This window comes from Pseudonaja textilis, chromosome 1 (assembly GCF_049901715.1).
Source record: "Pseudonaja textilis isolate UNSWEBS1 chromosome 1, rPseTex1.2, whole genome shotgun sequence".
Taxonomy (NCBI): domain Eukaryota; kingdom Metazoa; phylum Chordata; class Lepidosauria; order Squamata; family Elapidae; genus Pseudonaja; species Pseudonaja textilis.
Window position 1 is genome coordinate 326,939,082 of NC_141990.1, and position 17,107 is coordinate 326,956,188.

At 42.2% G+C, this 17,107-nt stretch overlaps 2 protein-coding genes across 2 annotated transcripts; both read left to right on the top strand.

The window, feature by feature from the left end:
- LOC113434971 (actin-like protein 9) lies at positions 1–1,179 on the top strand. Its single transcript, XM_026698454.1, has one exon. The coding sequence runs from the start codon at positions 1–3 to the stop codon at positions 1,177–1,179; it is 1,179 nt and encodes a 392-aa protein (XP_026554239.1).
- A 1,378-nt stretch (positions 1,180–2,557) lies between these two features.
- Positions 2,558–3,901, top strand: LOC113434970 (actin-like protein 9). Its single transcript, XM_026698453.2, has one exon. It carries the CDS (start codon positions 2,558–2,560, stop codon positions 3,899–3,901), a length of 1,344 nt encoding a protein of 447 aa, XP_026554238.2.
- The last annotated feature ends 13,206 nt before the right edge of the window (positions 3,902–17,107 follow it).

The window sequence follows — 17,107 nt, forward strand, 5'->3', positions numbered from 1 at the left end:
ATGTCATCAAAAAGAGAAGAGCCCTCCAGAAGCAGGTCACATTCTCCACATAAAGAGTGTTCCATTGTCAAGACAAGAGCAGTTGTCATAGATACTGGTACAGGGACATGCAAAGCTGGATTTGCAGGTCAACAGGCTCCACAGGTAGTTATTGGGGCTTTAGTTGGACAACCGATAGAAAAATTCATGAAGATTGGAAGTGATATACCAGACACGTTCATTGGAGGACAAGCTCGATTGGAACCTGATATTGATATAATTTTTCCATTAAGGCATGGCATAATCACAGACTGGGAAGCAGCAGAAACATTGTGGTGGCACATTTTCCAGCATGAACTCAAGATTGCTCCAGAAGACCATGCCCTTTTAATGTCTGATCCTCCTCTTTCACCAACTACCAACAGAGAGAAATTGGTGGAGGTTGTTTTTGAGTCCCTCAATTTCCCCGAAGTGTATGTGGCATATCAGTCGGTCCTGTCAGTGTATGCGCATGGGAAAATTAGTGGGTTGGTAGTAGATACAGGCCATGCTGTGACACACACTGTACCAGTCCACCAAGGATACAACTTGCCACATGCCACAGAAAAGATGGACATTGCTGGAGCCAATGTGACCTCTTTTTTGATGGATCTCCTTAAAGACATAGGACATTGCTTAGATGAAAAAATGCTGGATATGATCGAAGATATCAAACAAAAATGCTGTTATGTTGCACTTGATTTTGAGACTGAGTGGAACTGTCCAGAGGAAGACAATACAGTGCATTACCAATTGCCAGATGGCCAAATAATTACTTTGGGGAAGGAGAGATTCCAGTGCCCTGAGATGTTGTTCAATCCACCACAAATGCCTGGGCTTGCTCTTCTAGGCATCCCAGGCATGGCCAAAGAAAGCTTATTGAAACTTCCTGAAGAAATCAGGAAAGAAATGTATAAAAATATAATGTTATGTGGAGGGTCGTCACTTTTTGAAGGATTTGAAAGGAGATTTACTCAAGATATCACAACTAATTTGGAGACCACCACAAAAATCAAAGTCACAGCTGTTCCACTTAGGCACTATTCTGTCTGGACTGGAGGTTCAGTTCTTGCTTCCTTGAAAAACTTCCAATCATGTTGGATCACAAAGGAACAATACCAAGAGTATGGACCATGTATTGTGCACAGGCAATGCTACTGAGTTGGGCCCAGCCAAGTTAATTAGGATTAAAATGGGAAGTGGCCCATAATAAACCACTAAGCTTGCTTAGATTTGAAATGTGACTTGTATTTATTGGCTGCAGATTTAAATCTGGTCTCAGAATTAATACCTGTTCAATCCAAACTTTCTAGGGACCCAGCCATTGTAAGATTTTTTTTTTCAGAACTGTAGCTCTATACACTTATGATACATGGCTACCCGTTTGTTAGGGTTCGTTATCATGACATCTTGCCATCCTAAAGTGATCATCTTGATAATCAAAACTAACCAACTCAGTCATTGTCTTAAAGATTCCACAGATAATCCACAGCATTACTGGTGCTGTTGCAACAAACTAATATTGTTATTTCTCAGGAAGCTATTATTCCCTCCATCTGACAACGACAAACTGCTTTTGAAAAACCTCACCAAGAAAATTGCAGGGGCTAGTCCAGGAGTCAAGACTGACTTGAAGGCACACACACACACACACACACACACACACAAACACACACACACCAGCCTGGAAAAAGAAAAGTTCTGTTCAGAGGTGGTATTCATCAGGTTCTGACCAGTTCTGGAGAACTGGTAGCAGAAATTTTGAGTAGTTCGAAGAACCGGCCAATAGCCCCCTTCCTTTCTCTGCCTCCCGAGTCCCAGATGATTTGTTGCCCTGCACAGGAAAACAGAGCTGGAAAGCAGATTAGTGGGGTGGGGAGGGAATGGGATTTTGCAATAACCTTCCCCCAGGAGGGGGGAGGGAATGGGGATTTTGCAGTATCCTTCCCCTGCCATGCCCACCAAGCCACGCCCACAGAACCAGCAGTAAAAAAATTTGAATCCCATCACTGTTCTGTTGTATTAACATTCCATGGTTTAAACGTTATGCTTCTTCCTCCAATTTTCTTGGAATAAGGTTGGAAGGGATGCTAGGCTAAGAGACAGTGATTGGCTCCAAAGTTGGCCAATGAGCTTTCATGGCTAAGGCACTGTCTTTTGTCAACGGTTATTGTAGTTGCCATGATTCAGCTAAATGTTTTTCCTTTTTTGTGGTTATCAAAGAAGTCCTGGGGACAATTTTATTTACATCACTCAACGAAGGTTGATCTGGATGACTCGTGGAATCCTCTGAGTTCTTAAGATTCTAAGATTCTTTCCTTCTGGCCATTGTTCCTTGTGGAACATTTCAAAGCTTCCAGATGGACAGGACAGAGGCAGGATGAGCTGACGTACTTTCCCCCGAGTGATGGTTGGAGGGAAGAGATCATCATTGGGCAGTGCTACTTGCCTTAGCCAAAGCAAACAGAAGGCCTTTGACATTTAGGTTATTAAAGAACGTGATTTGTTCTTGGATAAGGTATCTTGAGACACGTTCACTATGTTACCCAGAAGTCACAGGACAAGCAGTCCGGGGCCTTCTTATCCAAGGAGTCCTGGATCTTTACGATCAAAGAGCCCAGGATCAAGGCCAGTGAGCCCAGGATACTCAAGAAAAAGGACCCCTTCCACAGGATATGCATTGGACCAGCCATCCGGATCTCGAGCATCTTCCAGAGAACGAGGGGTTACCATGGGAAGGTCAAGCACTCCAGAAAGAGGGCGTTCAGTTGTCAAGACTGGAGCTATTGTCATAGATACTGGTACAGGGACATGTAAAGCTGGATTTGCAGGTCAGCAGACCCCCCAGTCAGTCATTGGGACATTAGTTGGACACCCTACAGAAAAATCTATGAGGACAAAAAGAGATAGACCAGATACATTCTTTGGAGATCAAGCTCGATTGGAACCTGATACTGACATTATTTTTCCAGTAAGGCACGGCATAATCATAGACTGGGAAGCAGCTGAAGCACTGTGGAGGCACCTGTTCTACCATGACCTCAAAGTTGCTCCAGAAGACCATGCCCTTTTAATGTCTGACCCCCCTCTCTGTCCAACTACGAACAGGGAAAAATTGGTGGAGGTTGTCTTTGAATCTCTCAATTCTCCTGGAATGTATGTGGCATATCAGTCTGTACTATCAGTGTATGCTCATGGGAAAATTAGTGGGTTAGTGGTAGATACAGGCCATGCTATGACACACACTGTACCAGTCCATCAAGGATACAATTTGCCACATGCTATAGAAAGGATGGACATTGCTGGAGCCAATATGACATCTTTTTTGATGGATCTCCTCAAAGATATGGGGCATTACTTTGACGAAAGAATGTTGGATGTTATTGAAGATATCAAACAAAAATGCTGTTACGTTGCACTTGATTTTGAGGGTGAGTGGAATCGTCCAAAGAGAGAATACATGGTGGACTACCAGTTGCCAGATGGCCAAGTAATCACTTTGGGAAAGGAGAGATTTCAATGTCCAGAAATGTTGTTCAGCCCTCCACAAATGCCTGGACTTACGCTTGTAGGAATCCATGGCATGGCACAAAAAAGCTTACGGAAGGTCCCCGAACAATCCAGGAAGGAGATGTATGAAAACATAATATTATGTGGAGGTTCATCACTGTTTGAAGGATTTGAAAGGAGATTTACTCATGATGTAATGTCCAACTTGCACACAAATACAAAAGTCAAAGTCGTGGCTGTTCCACTGAGGCACTATTCCGTCTGGACAGGGGGTTCCATACTTGCTTCCTTGAAAAATTTTCAACCGTGTTGGATCAGAAAGGAACAATACCATGAGAGTGGACCGTACATTGTCCATAGGAAGTGCTATTGAGATGACCCAAATGAAGACCAGGATAGCTAAGGCTGAAATGGCTGAGAAGCAACTCGTAATAAATCTCTGTGTTGCATAGGCCTGAAATGTGGTTTGCATTTATTCTTGAGAGATTCAGCATGGCCTGTCAGATGCCAGCAGAAGCTAGCAAAGAGCAAAAGTAAAATGGAAGCTCCTTGAACAGTACATAAAAATGCCTTGTTTTACAGAGTTATGAGATGTGGGCTGCAAAAATGTCCATGATGAAAAGACACAACAAAAGGATACAAAACATCCTGTCTTTCTAGCCTAGATTAATACTGTGGATGGATTCCTGCAAAATGAGATGTTAACCCTATGTTTTCAAAATGGATTATTCATAAAATCTGGACTACAAAGTTGTACGTAAAATAAAAAGACTGGGTACAAAATGTAAATGCTGCTTTTTTATTATTATTATTATTATTATTATTATTTAAAAAAAACTTACGTTGTAGAAAAATCTAGAGAGAGATTTGATTTAAAAAAAATAAAAGTAGTATTTAGATTTTGTAACCATCTTCTGTATACAAGTTCGACGTTTATTTATGTTTATTTATTGTTGTATTGCTATCCATCTAACGGTTTGAAGTGGCCCTGAGTGAGATAAAAATATATCAACATTCAAATAAGTATAAATATAAAACCCATTTAAAACTACAAAAAAATTTAACATAATCTAAAAAAACCCACACAGTTTTGGAGCAGAGAGATGGGGATACTTTCTCTGTTAATGCACCAACCACCTCCAGCCAGTAGGTTCTCTTTCAGGAACCCAAGACAGCCAGCATGATCAAGTTTTAAGGCTTTTCCTGAAGGCTAAAAGAGAGGGGAGGACCTTACCTCCTGCAGCAAGATATTCCAAAGGCCAGGATTCATGGCAGAAAAGGCTCTTCTCCTGGATCCCACTTGGCCAAAATTCCTTGGCAGATGGAATCCACAGTATGCTCCTTCTTCCAGCACAAATGGGATGGGCCAAACCCGTTGGGGTAAGACAATTCTGCAGATCCATGCCATAAAGGGCTTTAAAGCTCCAGATAATCCCATTTCATCCATTTCCTCTGGAGCTGCACCGCAACCAGTTTTCCCACTGCCTTCCCTACAAAGGAAGCCTCTCCTGCACCTACCTAGAAGTCACCGTCCTGGAAGCTTTCAATAACCAAGAGGGACAGGGATCTAATAAGCAAGTAGTTGCACTGACAGCCTGTCATGCCGTGTCAGAATCTGATTCGGAGGGGGAGGCCAAGCACCCGACACGGAGTGGGAATGTGGCTCCATTGGTTGTGGAAGAAACTGAGGAATGGCACAGTCCGGCTGGGCAGAACAGGGGAGAGGTAGAGCAAGGCAGAGGGAATTCAGAGGAAGACCCAGGCCCACCCCCTCTTCATCCTAGGGCACGCAGGGAGGAACAGAGAAGGGAGCAACATGAGTTACGTGGCTTACGGGGGAGGAAAGGGCCCCGATTCCCTTCATTAGCTGCAGCTGGGAACAGTGATTAAAAAGGGAAATTGCGCACAGCAACTTGTTGGGAGCAAATCGTGAATTATCAGATATCATCGAGGCTTCTCTGTGTTCCTGGCGTCTTCCCAACTGCGTGTGTTTTGCTGGGTTTTCAAGTCTGCAATTCCTTCTCCTGCCCTGTCAAGTTAATTACTGCAGTGTGGTTTGTTTGGATTTTTAGTTACAGTTTGTATGCACTTTGTTTTCAGACTGAATTTCCTTCACTTAAAGGCTGTTCCTGGGAGAATTTTTCTCCAGCCGAAGGTAACCTGGACAATTGGGGGCAAAGTTGGAGATAATAAAGGGACTCTTCTTGCTTATTTGACTGTGTTGCCTTTGTGCCACACCCCGGGTCATCACACAGCCCCAAGGACCCTGCCCATTTCCTCAGGTCCAACAGGATCATACTGCTCCCAGAAAACAAAGAAAGTCTATTTCCTGGGCATCTCTAACAGAATTGTACTGCACTTGGGCTCCAACCAAGAATGATCTCAGTAATTTAATCCATTAGGTGTTGCACAAACTCCTCCATGAAGCCCTAAAGATGATCACCTGACCCCTCTTTCTTGAGGAGAGACTGGGTGACCTTGAACAGTGACATCCTGCAGATGCAATAAGTGTGGAGAAATACTGACATTTTGGCTCTCTTACTGCTACAAGGGAGGCCTTAATCTTGGCTTTAACCTGTGTTTGCTGGGATTCATTCAGAGGTGGTATTTAGCAGGTTCTGACCAGTTCTGGAGAACTGGTAGCGGAAATTTCGAATAGTTCCAAGAACTGGCAAATATCACCTCTGACTGACCCCACCCTCATCAATTCTCTGCCTCCTGAGTCCCAGCTGATCGGCTGGGTCTCCTTTGGTTGCCTTGCACAGGAGAACAGAGCTGGAAAGCAGGTCAGTGGGGTGGTGAGGGAATGGGATTTTGCAGTAACCTTCCCCCAGGAGTGGGGTGGGAATGGAGATTTTACAGTATCCTTCCCCCGCCACGCCCACCAAGCCACGCCCATCAAGCCACATCACGCCCACCAAGCCATGCCCACAGATTCAAAAGAAATTTGAATCCCACCACTGGATTCATTCTTTGTTTTCCGTCAGCGATGCTCCAGCCATCTCTTGGCCCGTTTCAGCATCTCCATCTACTCTGTGAACCATGGGAAGTGTTGGGGCCAAAGGGCCATGAGAGGGCCCATAGACACGATCCCGTCCAGGACTACAGTTGCTCTCTGATTCCAGGCCAAAGCCACCATAGGAGCATGCAGCAGTGTCACCAAGTTCTGTCCCAGGTCCCTTTAGAACTTGAGTAGGTCCATCAGTCACTGGGGATGAGCCATTCAAATTGGTCCAGCCTCCCTATGGGAGCCAGGGGTAAAGCATGAGAGAATCTCAAAGCCACTTGGGCATGACCTGACCAAGATAAAGGGGATATTGGCAGATCCCGCACTTTGCTATTGCGATGATAAGATCATTTCCAGAGTATGACCACTGTCTCAAGCTGGGCCATGGATGGCTTGGGATATGCCCAGGTCTATTCTAGTGGCCAGGAACTCCTGAGCTGCTTCTCGGCTAGAGATGGCAGATTGAAGTCCCCCAGGACTATAAGCCTGGATAACTCTACTGGCAACCCTGAGATGGCCTGTACCAGCCGAGGCAGGGAGCTTGCTACGCAGCAGGGAGGCTGGTTCAGCAGCCACAATCTCAACTGATCCCACAAGGCCCGTTTCAAAACATGGTCTCGCATCAAGAAACATGGGGAGCATGACCCCTTGAAGGCCAGAAGAGATTCTCAAATGACAACTGCCACTCTCCTTCTCTCGCCCTACAGCAGAGGTGGGGAACAACAGCCCCATGATGACTTGTGGACTTCAACTCCCAGAATTCCTGAGCCAGCCAGGAAGTCCACAGGTCTTAAAAGGGCCATAATTTCCCACCGCTGCCCTATAGCTTTGGTTGGTGCCAAACACTACATCTGACTGGACGCATTTCTGAGAGGGGAAGTCCCTCCTCTGGTGTCAGCCGGGTCTCGGTAATGCATGTCAGGTTGGCTTCCTCCTCCATAATAAGATCACAAATAAGGAGGAGAGCTTATTATTGACCAACCTGGCATTTATTAGTAGCAATCAAAGTCTCAGGCCTCTGAGGGACTGCTGTCCAAGGTCTGGATGTGAGCTCAAAAGGCCAGAACACACCACTAGTTTGAAACATCGTTAGCATCTTCCCCTGCAATGGCCTTCCCTTTGGCCCCTATCTAGATGGCCATGCCGGTCATCACTTGAAAAAATCACCCCTAGTCAGAGACCCCTGAGGTGCCCCTTCCCTCTCAGCTTTGGCATCCCTCTCCTCTCAGGCCTGGCCTTACTTCAACCATCCCTTCCACCATCCACTATAACTAAATTATCCATGGGTTCTGAACAGCTCTGGAGAACCAGCAGTGGAAATTTTGAGTAGTTCGGAGAGCTGGCAAATCCCACCTCTGACTGGCCCTGCCTCCATCTATTCTCTGCCTCCTGAGTCCCAGCTGATTGGCTGGGTCTTCTTTGGTTGCCCTGCACAGGAGAACGGAGCTGGAAAGCAGGTTAGTGGGGTGGGGAGGGAATGGGGATTTTGCAGTAACCTTCCCCTGCCACACCCACCAAGCCACACCACGCCCACCAAGCCACGCCACGCCCACCAAGCCATGCCCACAGAACCAGTAGTAAATTTTTTTGAATCCCACCACTGGAGGGAATGCGAGGGGAGAAGCTTCTGTGGTACTTCAGCATTACCTTTCATGTTCTGAGTAGATTGAATATATTCCCCAGTAGGTGAGATATGGGCAATAATAGAACCTTTGGTCTGCCAGGTGGTTTTCTAGATTAGAGATTCTGACTTACATAGAATAACATCAGCATTTTTTGAGTAAAACTGAGCGTCAGTTATGCTTATGCTAAACCAGTCAAAACCATGTCCAGACTGATGGGTAGCATCCTTAGATTAGACCCCACACACCCACTTAACCGTCTGTTTCTGTTGCTCCCCTCTGGGAGGCGGTTTCGAAGTATTTATAGTATTTATAACAGCTTTGTTCCTTATGCCATCCGTCTTGTAAATTTCTAGGATTCTTTTTTCTTTTTCTTTGGGCCATGTATATTCATGCATTCAAACTAGACTGTGATGTTTTTCTATGTCACATAGGTGTGTGTATGTGGGTATATGCATAATGGTTATCCTTTGAGAGATGAATGCAATGACATTTCATTTTAATGTATGCTGATTAGCATATACTTAAAGTGAGAATAAAGTTTTATTCTATTCTATTTATCACTATTGGTATGACTAAGGCTGGTTATCTAGCCTACATCTTCTCTGTCTGACTAAAAAGCATTGTTGAAAGGTCTTGATTGACTAAAGCTATGAAGGGCACGGAGGGCACTATCCATGGGAACCATTGCTTATGACTGCGGTATACGGAAGATTGAAACTTGGAATGTAAGAGGACTTAATGATTAACATCATAAACCGGAGGTGTCATGTCTGTTGAAGTAAGAAAAGCGAAAGCTGTAATGAAAGTAGGTGAATCTTATGAAATAGAGTTCAAATACCTATGTGTTTGAAGCTTCCTTGCATAAACTGGCTTGAAATAAAACCATTATAAGAAGTTCCTTTACTAGTTTCAGAGTCTTTCTTCACTTTGGCCACTGTGAAAGAATGACACTGGAATGACCACGGCAGATCTGAAGGAGGCAGTGTGAGATACAGGCATATGGCGCGTGCTGACACAGGGTGAGACAAAATGGCAGATGATGACCACGATTAAATTTGTTTGCTACCTATCTCACTGCAAGGGGAGAATAGCACTAACACTAGCACTTAGATTTATATACCGCTTCACAGTGCTTTTACAGCCCTCTCTAAGCAGTTTACAGAGTCAGCCTACTGTCCCCAACAATCTGGGTCCTCATTTTACCCACCTCAGAAGGTTGGAAGGCTGAGTCAACCTTGAGCCTGGTGAGATTCGAACTGCCAAATTACAGGCAGCCGGCAGTTAGCAGAAGTAGCCTGCAGTACTGCATTCTAACCACTGCGCCACCGAGGCTTCGATAGCTGAGGTATGCCCAAACTATGCTTATCGTGGCCCTTGATTGGTGAGTGACTTGGAAGACATCATATGTAGTTCGTACTGACAGATAGGACACTCCCCCTCAGTGACTTTCCCCTTGTATTTGATACCTTCCAATCTAGTGCATCCACTGAAGGCTTGATTTTAAAAAGAAAACAAAAACAAAAAAACAGTTTACCTTGGTCACTGGCCCAGATGGGCAAATGGTAGAACTTTTGTCAACCTTATTTGGTTAAAAAGGAATAGAGATAAAAGAAGTTCACCCTTTTCCTGTCCCAACAGACAAAACAAAAATTAAGCCTCATTTTCTTCTACTGATGAAGTTATTTAAAAAATAACCAACAAAAGCAGTGACTAGAGCTAAAGCACCCAGGAATGAGGTAGTCCTCAGCTTATGGCTACAATTGAGCCCAAAGTTTCTGCTGTTAAGTGGGTTTTTGCCCCATTTTATGACCTTTCTTTCCACACTTGTGAAATGAATCACTGCAATTGTTAAGTTTATAACATGGTTGTTAAGTGAATTGAGCTTCCCCGTGGATTTTGCTTGTCAGAAGATTGCAAAAAGTGATCACATGATCCCAGGACACTGCAGCCATCATATAAATATGAGTTGCCAAGTGTCCTAATTTTCATCATGTGACTATGGTGATGCTGCAACAGTTGTTAAGCGTGAAAAATGGCCATAAGTCCCTTTTTTCAGTGCTGTTGTAACTTCAGATGGTCATTAAATGAATTGTTGTAAGTTGAGAACTGCCTGTATTTGCTTATAGTACAATGAAATGAAGTGCACAGGGAAAATGTATAGCACTGCTGGAGTTAGCACAAACCAGAAAATGGATAGTATTTCAATGGACACAAGAATTAATTGACCCCCTTCCTGGTAAGATGGGGGGAGGGGCCCCCTAGAGGATTATGTTGTGTATTTCTGTTCTCGGCTGTGCTTAATTTGAGACAAACTGCTTGTGTTGTTCAGCCCTAAGATTCCCACCTTCAGATAATAGGCCTTTGTTTTAAAAGCTGTGACTTAAACTTAAGGTTGCAACCATAGTGTGAATTCAAACTGAGTTTAATATATTGAGGTTTCCAAGTTAGGTCTAAAAAACTTATATCATAAGCCTGAAATGTCTTGCTCCAGCATCAGAGGAATTGAAAGTAAAAGTTAGCACAAACAGAAAAATACATTGGAGACCCAATGTACAACTGTATCGGATTAAAGATTTTATTCCATTTTATAACCCCCATGATTCAGAAATAAAAACTCAAAAGAGATAAGAAGAATACATAGCTCCAACTGACATGCATCAATTCTCCCAACCACAGTTTGAGACCTAATATTCCAGTTTCATGAAGCTAAAACCAATATTCTTCCTAGATTACGAAGGTGTGAGAAGTCTAATTTGATCTCAACCCAAATATTTCCCCTTTGGGTTTATTATTTTCAGCCAAATGATGCCTACTGACATTCTTATCACAGAAATTGATGTGTTTTTGTTTTAATCCTAAGTTTATGAGGCAGAGCAGAATAATTTTGGGCCATCATTGGATATACTGAAACATCTGGCCTTGTTTCCTTCTTACTGCCATTGTTTTGACGATCTTCCTTCCCTTCCTCACCTGTATTTGGCAACTTGACTGGAAAGTGAGATCTCTCATATATTGGGAAATGGTGGAAACATCTCTCTATAAGTTGGCAGTTGAAGTAAGTAGGAAGGAAGGCAGAACTGGAAAAAGTAGGGTTATTCTTTCCTTGTGAAAGAACCATGTTGTACTGCTTGAAGAAGGACACATGCTTTGGGTTGGACTCAAGATGTTCCCTTGGGATCCACATGTAATCCATCAACCTTTCTGCTGGAGGAACGGTGCATTGGGCCCTAGACCAGCAGTTACCTTGCGTGCAGAGCAGAGAATTAACACTGGTATTTCGTGGTTCTGGAATATGATTAAGGAGACCACAACGGGTTTTTAGGTCTTGGAGCTCCCAACGGAGGTGAAAATTCTCCTCCTGGAGTGCAGCCATCTGGTTTTCAATTGCAAAGTAGCTGAACCTCCTCTTTTCCCGGGAACGCTTGGCAGACTCGTTGTTCTTTTGCCTCTTCTCCCAGTAGATGGTATCTTTTTTTTCTTCCGGGATGAATTGTCGTTTCCGGCGTAAAGCCTTGCTTGTGGCATTTGTATAGCAAATGGCCAGTGGACCTAAAGGCCCCATTATTTCCTGAGAAGAGTTCATGGTGTCGGTATTTTTTGCTCAATTGCTAGTAGAAAATTTAAAAAAAAAAATGATTAGAGCTATGAAGAATAAAAGACTTGAGTGAGTTTGTGGGCTGAAGAATTGAGAAAAACTTGCCATCAGATTTCTCCAAAGATCTCTGCACCAATTTCTCTGCAAAGGGACCAATTATCTATGTATGTATGTTTTATTATTAAATCTGCTTTACAATGATTATGGGAACACACATTCTAGTTTCATAAATCCGGAATGCAAGCAACCATCAACAATTAAAAGCCTACCTTACCTTGTCTTTCTTCAAATAGGTGCTTTAACTATGAATCTACCTATCCTCCTTTAGGAGATTTATACAACATACCTGCCATTCTGTTCATATAGGCACCCAAAATTGGTTACAGCAATTAAAATAAAAACACAAAATTTATCATTTATTTATTTATTAAATGTATATGCTGCCCATTTCCCTTATAGGTGATGTAGTGATGTATAAATTTAATAAATTCAATAAAATATTTTTAAAAAATCAAAATAAAAACTTGAGAGAGGAGGTGGTTTCTTGCTGGTTAATGATCTAGCTGTCTGTTCTGTATTAACTGCAAATTCTGGGTACATTTCAAGAGTATTTCTCCATAAAACACAATGCAACCAACTTATGGATAATTGTCCCTAAATCTGAGTGAAACAGGAAAAGTTGCAATTGGTACAGTAGCACAATTGTACCAATGTGGCCCTTGCCTCTTAAGAATTCAATGACTACAGTAAGCAGAGTGAAAGTCCAGAATTCTGCATTTAAAAAGGACTGAGGCCTAGGTCATGCACATCTTTGATGCTATCCCTCAACTGTAGAAGGCCCCTGCTCAAAACCTATCCCCACTCCCTAAGATGAAAAGTCCCATAAATTAATTGATTGTTGAAAAATCAAAGTCAAACAGCTCCAGGAGGAACTTTTGTGGGTGTTAGCAATAGAAATGGATCCAGAAACGAGGCAGAAAACCATGCTTGCAAAGCTTAGCTATTTATCCAGGCTAACTAACATCACAAAAACCAGCCCTGTCAACATTGGTCTTTCCCCAGGTTTACATGACATTTGCAACATAATTCACATTTAAGCACTTACAGGATGCTTTCTCTTCTTGTTTTGATGCTGATATTGAAGGTGCAGTGAAATCACAGAAGACACGGGGATAACCTGACCTTTTAAGTCTGCTTAGTGCTGCAACTCTGAATCACTTCAGACCCGCCTGGAAAATTGGTAAGATCAACCACAATTTCCTTTTCACCACCTCATCTGTTACCTCACCCTGGAAGAAGAAAGAGAACAGCAATCTTACCTTTTCAAAGAATGGCAAACCTTTCTGTGGCCTCCTGAGCTCTACTTCTGGGATCTCCTATTGCTGGAATTCATTGGCTGGTTCCTCACAACAATTTTCTAAACAAGTTGCAGTGAAGGCTAAAGCCAGAATAAGATCTGTTTATTAGGATCATGGCTTAAACAGCAATTAGATTTTGTTAACCCAGATTTAAGTTTAGGGTGAATGTGTGAACCCAAGCATTATGTCATTGCCCTTCCTCCTGCCTATTATTTTTATATATATAAAATGATGATGGTGAGATTCAATTTTTTTTTACTACCAGTTCTGTGGGCATGGTATAGCTTTGTGGACATGGCTTTGTGGGCATGGCAGAGAAAGGATACTGCAAAATCCCATTCCCTCCTCACCCCACTAACTTGTTTTCCAGCTCCGTTCTCCTGTGCAGGGCAACCAAAGAAGAGCCAGCTGATCAGCTGGGACTCGGGAGGTAGAGAATAGATGGGGCAGGGCCAGTCAGAGGTAGTGTTTGCCAGTTCTCTGAACTACTCAAAATTTCTGCTACTGGTTCTCCAGGACCGGTCAGAACCTGTTAAATACCACCTCTGATATATTGTTATTGATATTGAGAAATATTGTTTAGCCTAAATTAGATGCCACATTGCAAACATTATGAAAAATGAATTGACTAATGAAATCTGAAAGCGATTCATGTTGATTCATAATTAGTATTTAGGCAGAAGTGTTATTTTAGTGTTCCAAAATTTTTGCAAGCATGATCAGAGATCTGACAATCTAAAAGAGGGATAGGATTATGACACACACAGCTTGCTGCAAAAGGCAAAATCTAGGGGCAGCTGAGAGGGAACACACATTTTCTTAATTCTGTGGGTCAAAAATGTGCCTCTTTCAACTGAAACTCCAATTGGCAGGTAGCGTTACTCTCAGGTGCTAAGAGTCATTTTTGATTACTGATTGTGTTTGCAGAGACCTGAAATTCTGCAGCACAAACTCTGCTTTTAATGACAGGGACTTTCAATTTTGACAGATTGCTTCAGAAGAATCAAAGGAATCATAACCGATTTCACGAGGCATGCTCAGTTTCACTCTAGGTGGGAAATATAATGAACATATTTTAAATAAATTTTATACGCTAATGAACAGCGTATTACATAAACAGCTGCTAGTGAGAATGTCCCCTTTTATAAAAACCTAGAACTAGAGTAACTCCAAAAAAGATTTCTTTACCACTTTTGAATTTTCTCAAGCAACTTTATTTTCTGGTATCTATACACACAGTTCCTGACCTGAGGGTGCAACTTTTTGACCCTGCATCCATGAATCTACTCTTGACTTCTGAGTCTCAGTCTATGATGTCAAACTTCTAATTCCTTGTCATGGTATACAGCAGAGGTGGTATTCAGCTAGTTCAGACCAGTTCTGGCATACCAGAAGTTTTGACTGGTTCGGAAAACTGGTAAATACCACCTCTGGCTGCCCCCGCCCTGCCCCTTCCAGGAGTCCCATGTGCCCCGTTTTGGCTCCCAGGTAAGTGCAGGGAGGCTTACGAAGCCCAAAAGCGCCCCCCACCCCCCGGCCCTTTTCTGCTCCCAGGAGGCTGCGGGGTCCAACCAGTTGCTGATCGCTGCGAGCCAGTTCCAGGCTTGGCAAGCACGGTCAGTCCTTTATTGTTATAATAAAGTATTGTTGCACTCATGCTCTGGTTCAGCCTCTCTTTTCCCAAACTTAACAAGAAGGCTTCCCAGACTTTTGATCTCTAGAGATGAAAAATCTACACTCTATGAAGACAGATTGTTCTACTATTGTATATAGACAATTAAAAAGTTTGTCCTTGTATTTAAACAAAACCCCAGTAATTACAACTTCTATCTATTATTTTTGGCCTACTTTCTGTGGCCATGACAAAGAGTTTCTTGCTGTAGTCTGTGTAACAACCTTTTATATATCAAGATGCTTAGTTCTTGATATATAACCCATAATGTCAAACTTCTGAGCCTTAATAGTGGGAAAACCGGGTGTTGAATATTGTGTTGGTGGTAAGAGCAAATAGAAATTGATGAACATGCTAATGGAAAGCACCCTGAATTGTGCACAAAAACATATGAACTCACGAACCTCAAATATTACTTGAAACTTCCTGTTACAGCAAGCTTGTCTTTTGATCCACTGCAAACACACATAAGCTTAGAATTATGCCACAAGTCAAAGTCCACTGACTAGATCAGATCATGGTTGTTCATAGTCCTATATCTGAAGCAAAGCCAGGGCACTGGAGAATGCATCTTGACTAGCCAAGCAAGGATCTCCTAATTGCATATCGTTTATGGCAGTTTTCCATAGGATGCATCCTTCCTTGTCAACTTCATGGAAGGCAGTTGAACCTTGTCAACTTCACAGCCTGGTCAACAGTTATGCCTGATTGATTATAGACCTAAACATTTGGAGTAGCCTGATCTATCAAGTCAGGCAATTCTTCTCCCGAGTTTTGTAGCTATATCTGGAATCAAAACTTGATCTATCTTCATATATAGATACAAAATTTCTTTAAATATCAGGGCTCTGATCTCTATGACTTTGAAGAAAAAGCAAGTTAAGTGAGATATAGGAAGCCTCCTTGTACTGAATCTAATCCTTAATCCATCCACCTCAATACCATCAGGCCAAGATCCCTCTAGATTCCCGAGGCTATTTGAAAATACCTGGGGAATTCTTCATGCATGCATCCATCCATAGCAGGATATTGATATAAATATATTTCTTCTCTAGTTCTGGAAGAAAAAGGTAGGTCTATCCTTTAGGGGGGGAAACTGGGCAACCTTGAGGTGGATTTTGTTACCAATGGAGGCAGTAATAGAAATCCAAGATTTTTGATGATTAGAGAAAACCACATCTGAAATGAAACCTGCCTCATTGAATGGAAGTTGAATGTCAGTTACCTAGAAGTGATGTGTTAGTATTAGGAAGAACTTTGCAACCTTTCAAAAATGTCACGTACTCCTCTTTTAGCTCTAACCACAGCTACTACTTTTATTACTAATATAAATTGCAATTTGTGTGGGAGAACAGGAAATACTTGAGGTTTCAAAGCAATACTTATGGTTGAAATAACTTTCAACTACATGTTGATAAATTTAATATTATTGGCCTGAAAATTCAAAACCTATCAAAATCTACATGAAGATTCATTCTATCTTGGCCAATCCAGTTTTTGCTTCATAACTATTGTTTCATATCCAAGTTCAGAAGCCATTGATTACCTCTATACTCCTGGATAGAACATAGGTTGTAACTCCACAGTTTTCATACATTCGCAACTCCAGAAAGAATCATAGTGAAGGATAGCAATTTTGTATGATGTTCAATTCCAATAATCGATGGTTTATTTGGTAAAATAAGATATGAATCATAAAACAGGAATAGGCTGTTTGGGTCACTGAGTGAGCACTGTTGGTCTGCTTTCTTTTTATATAGAGTTTTTTCCACTGATAGTCAGCTAAAATCTACCGTCCGGTATTTTAAATCTATTATTCCCCATTCAGCCATTTCCATGAATCTTCCTGAAATGTAGTGCCCAGGAACAGGACAGTGAACTTGAGATGTGTAGTTTGATCAAACTAAACTGAAGTAGAACAATTAATTCCCAAGATTGGGGAACCATCTTGTTTCTGTTGAAGCATCCTAAAATAGTATTCACCTTTGTTGCAGCTGCATTGACTGCTGACTCATATTCAACTACTGCGTCAACAACTTTTTCCACAATGACTACCGCCAACATAAATGCCCACCTTTAAATTCCTGTGCATTTGATTTGTTTGTACAAAACTATACAACACCCAGCTTCTATCTGAGGGTGGACAGTTAGGGGGAATTTTTCAACTGGCAAGAGTTGTTATCTAGTGTAATAGGTTGACTCGTGAAGGTTTAATTTAAATCAAAGCCCAAAATGACATTTAGAGAACCATAATGCTCACCTCCCAATGAAACCAATATTATGAGTTCATAGCTATTAGCTTTGCAGTCTTGGGAATGCACA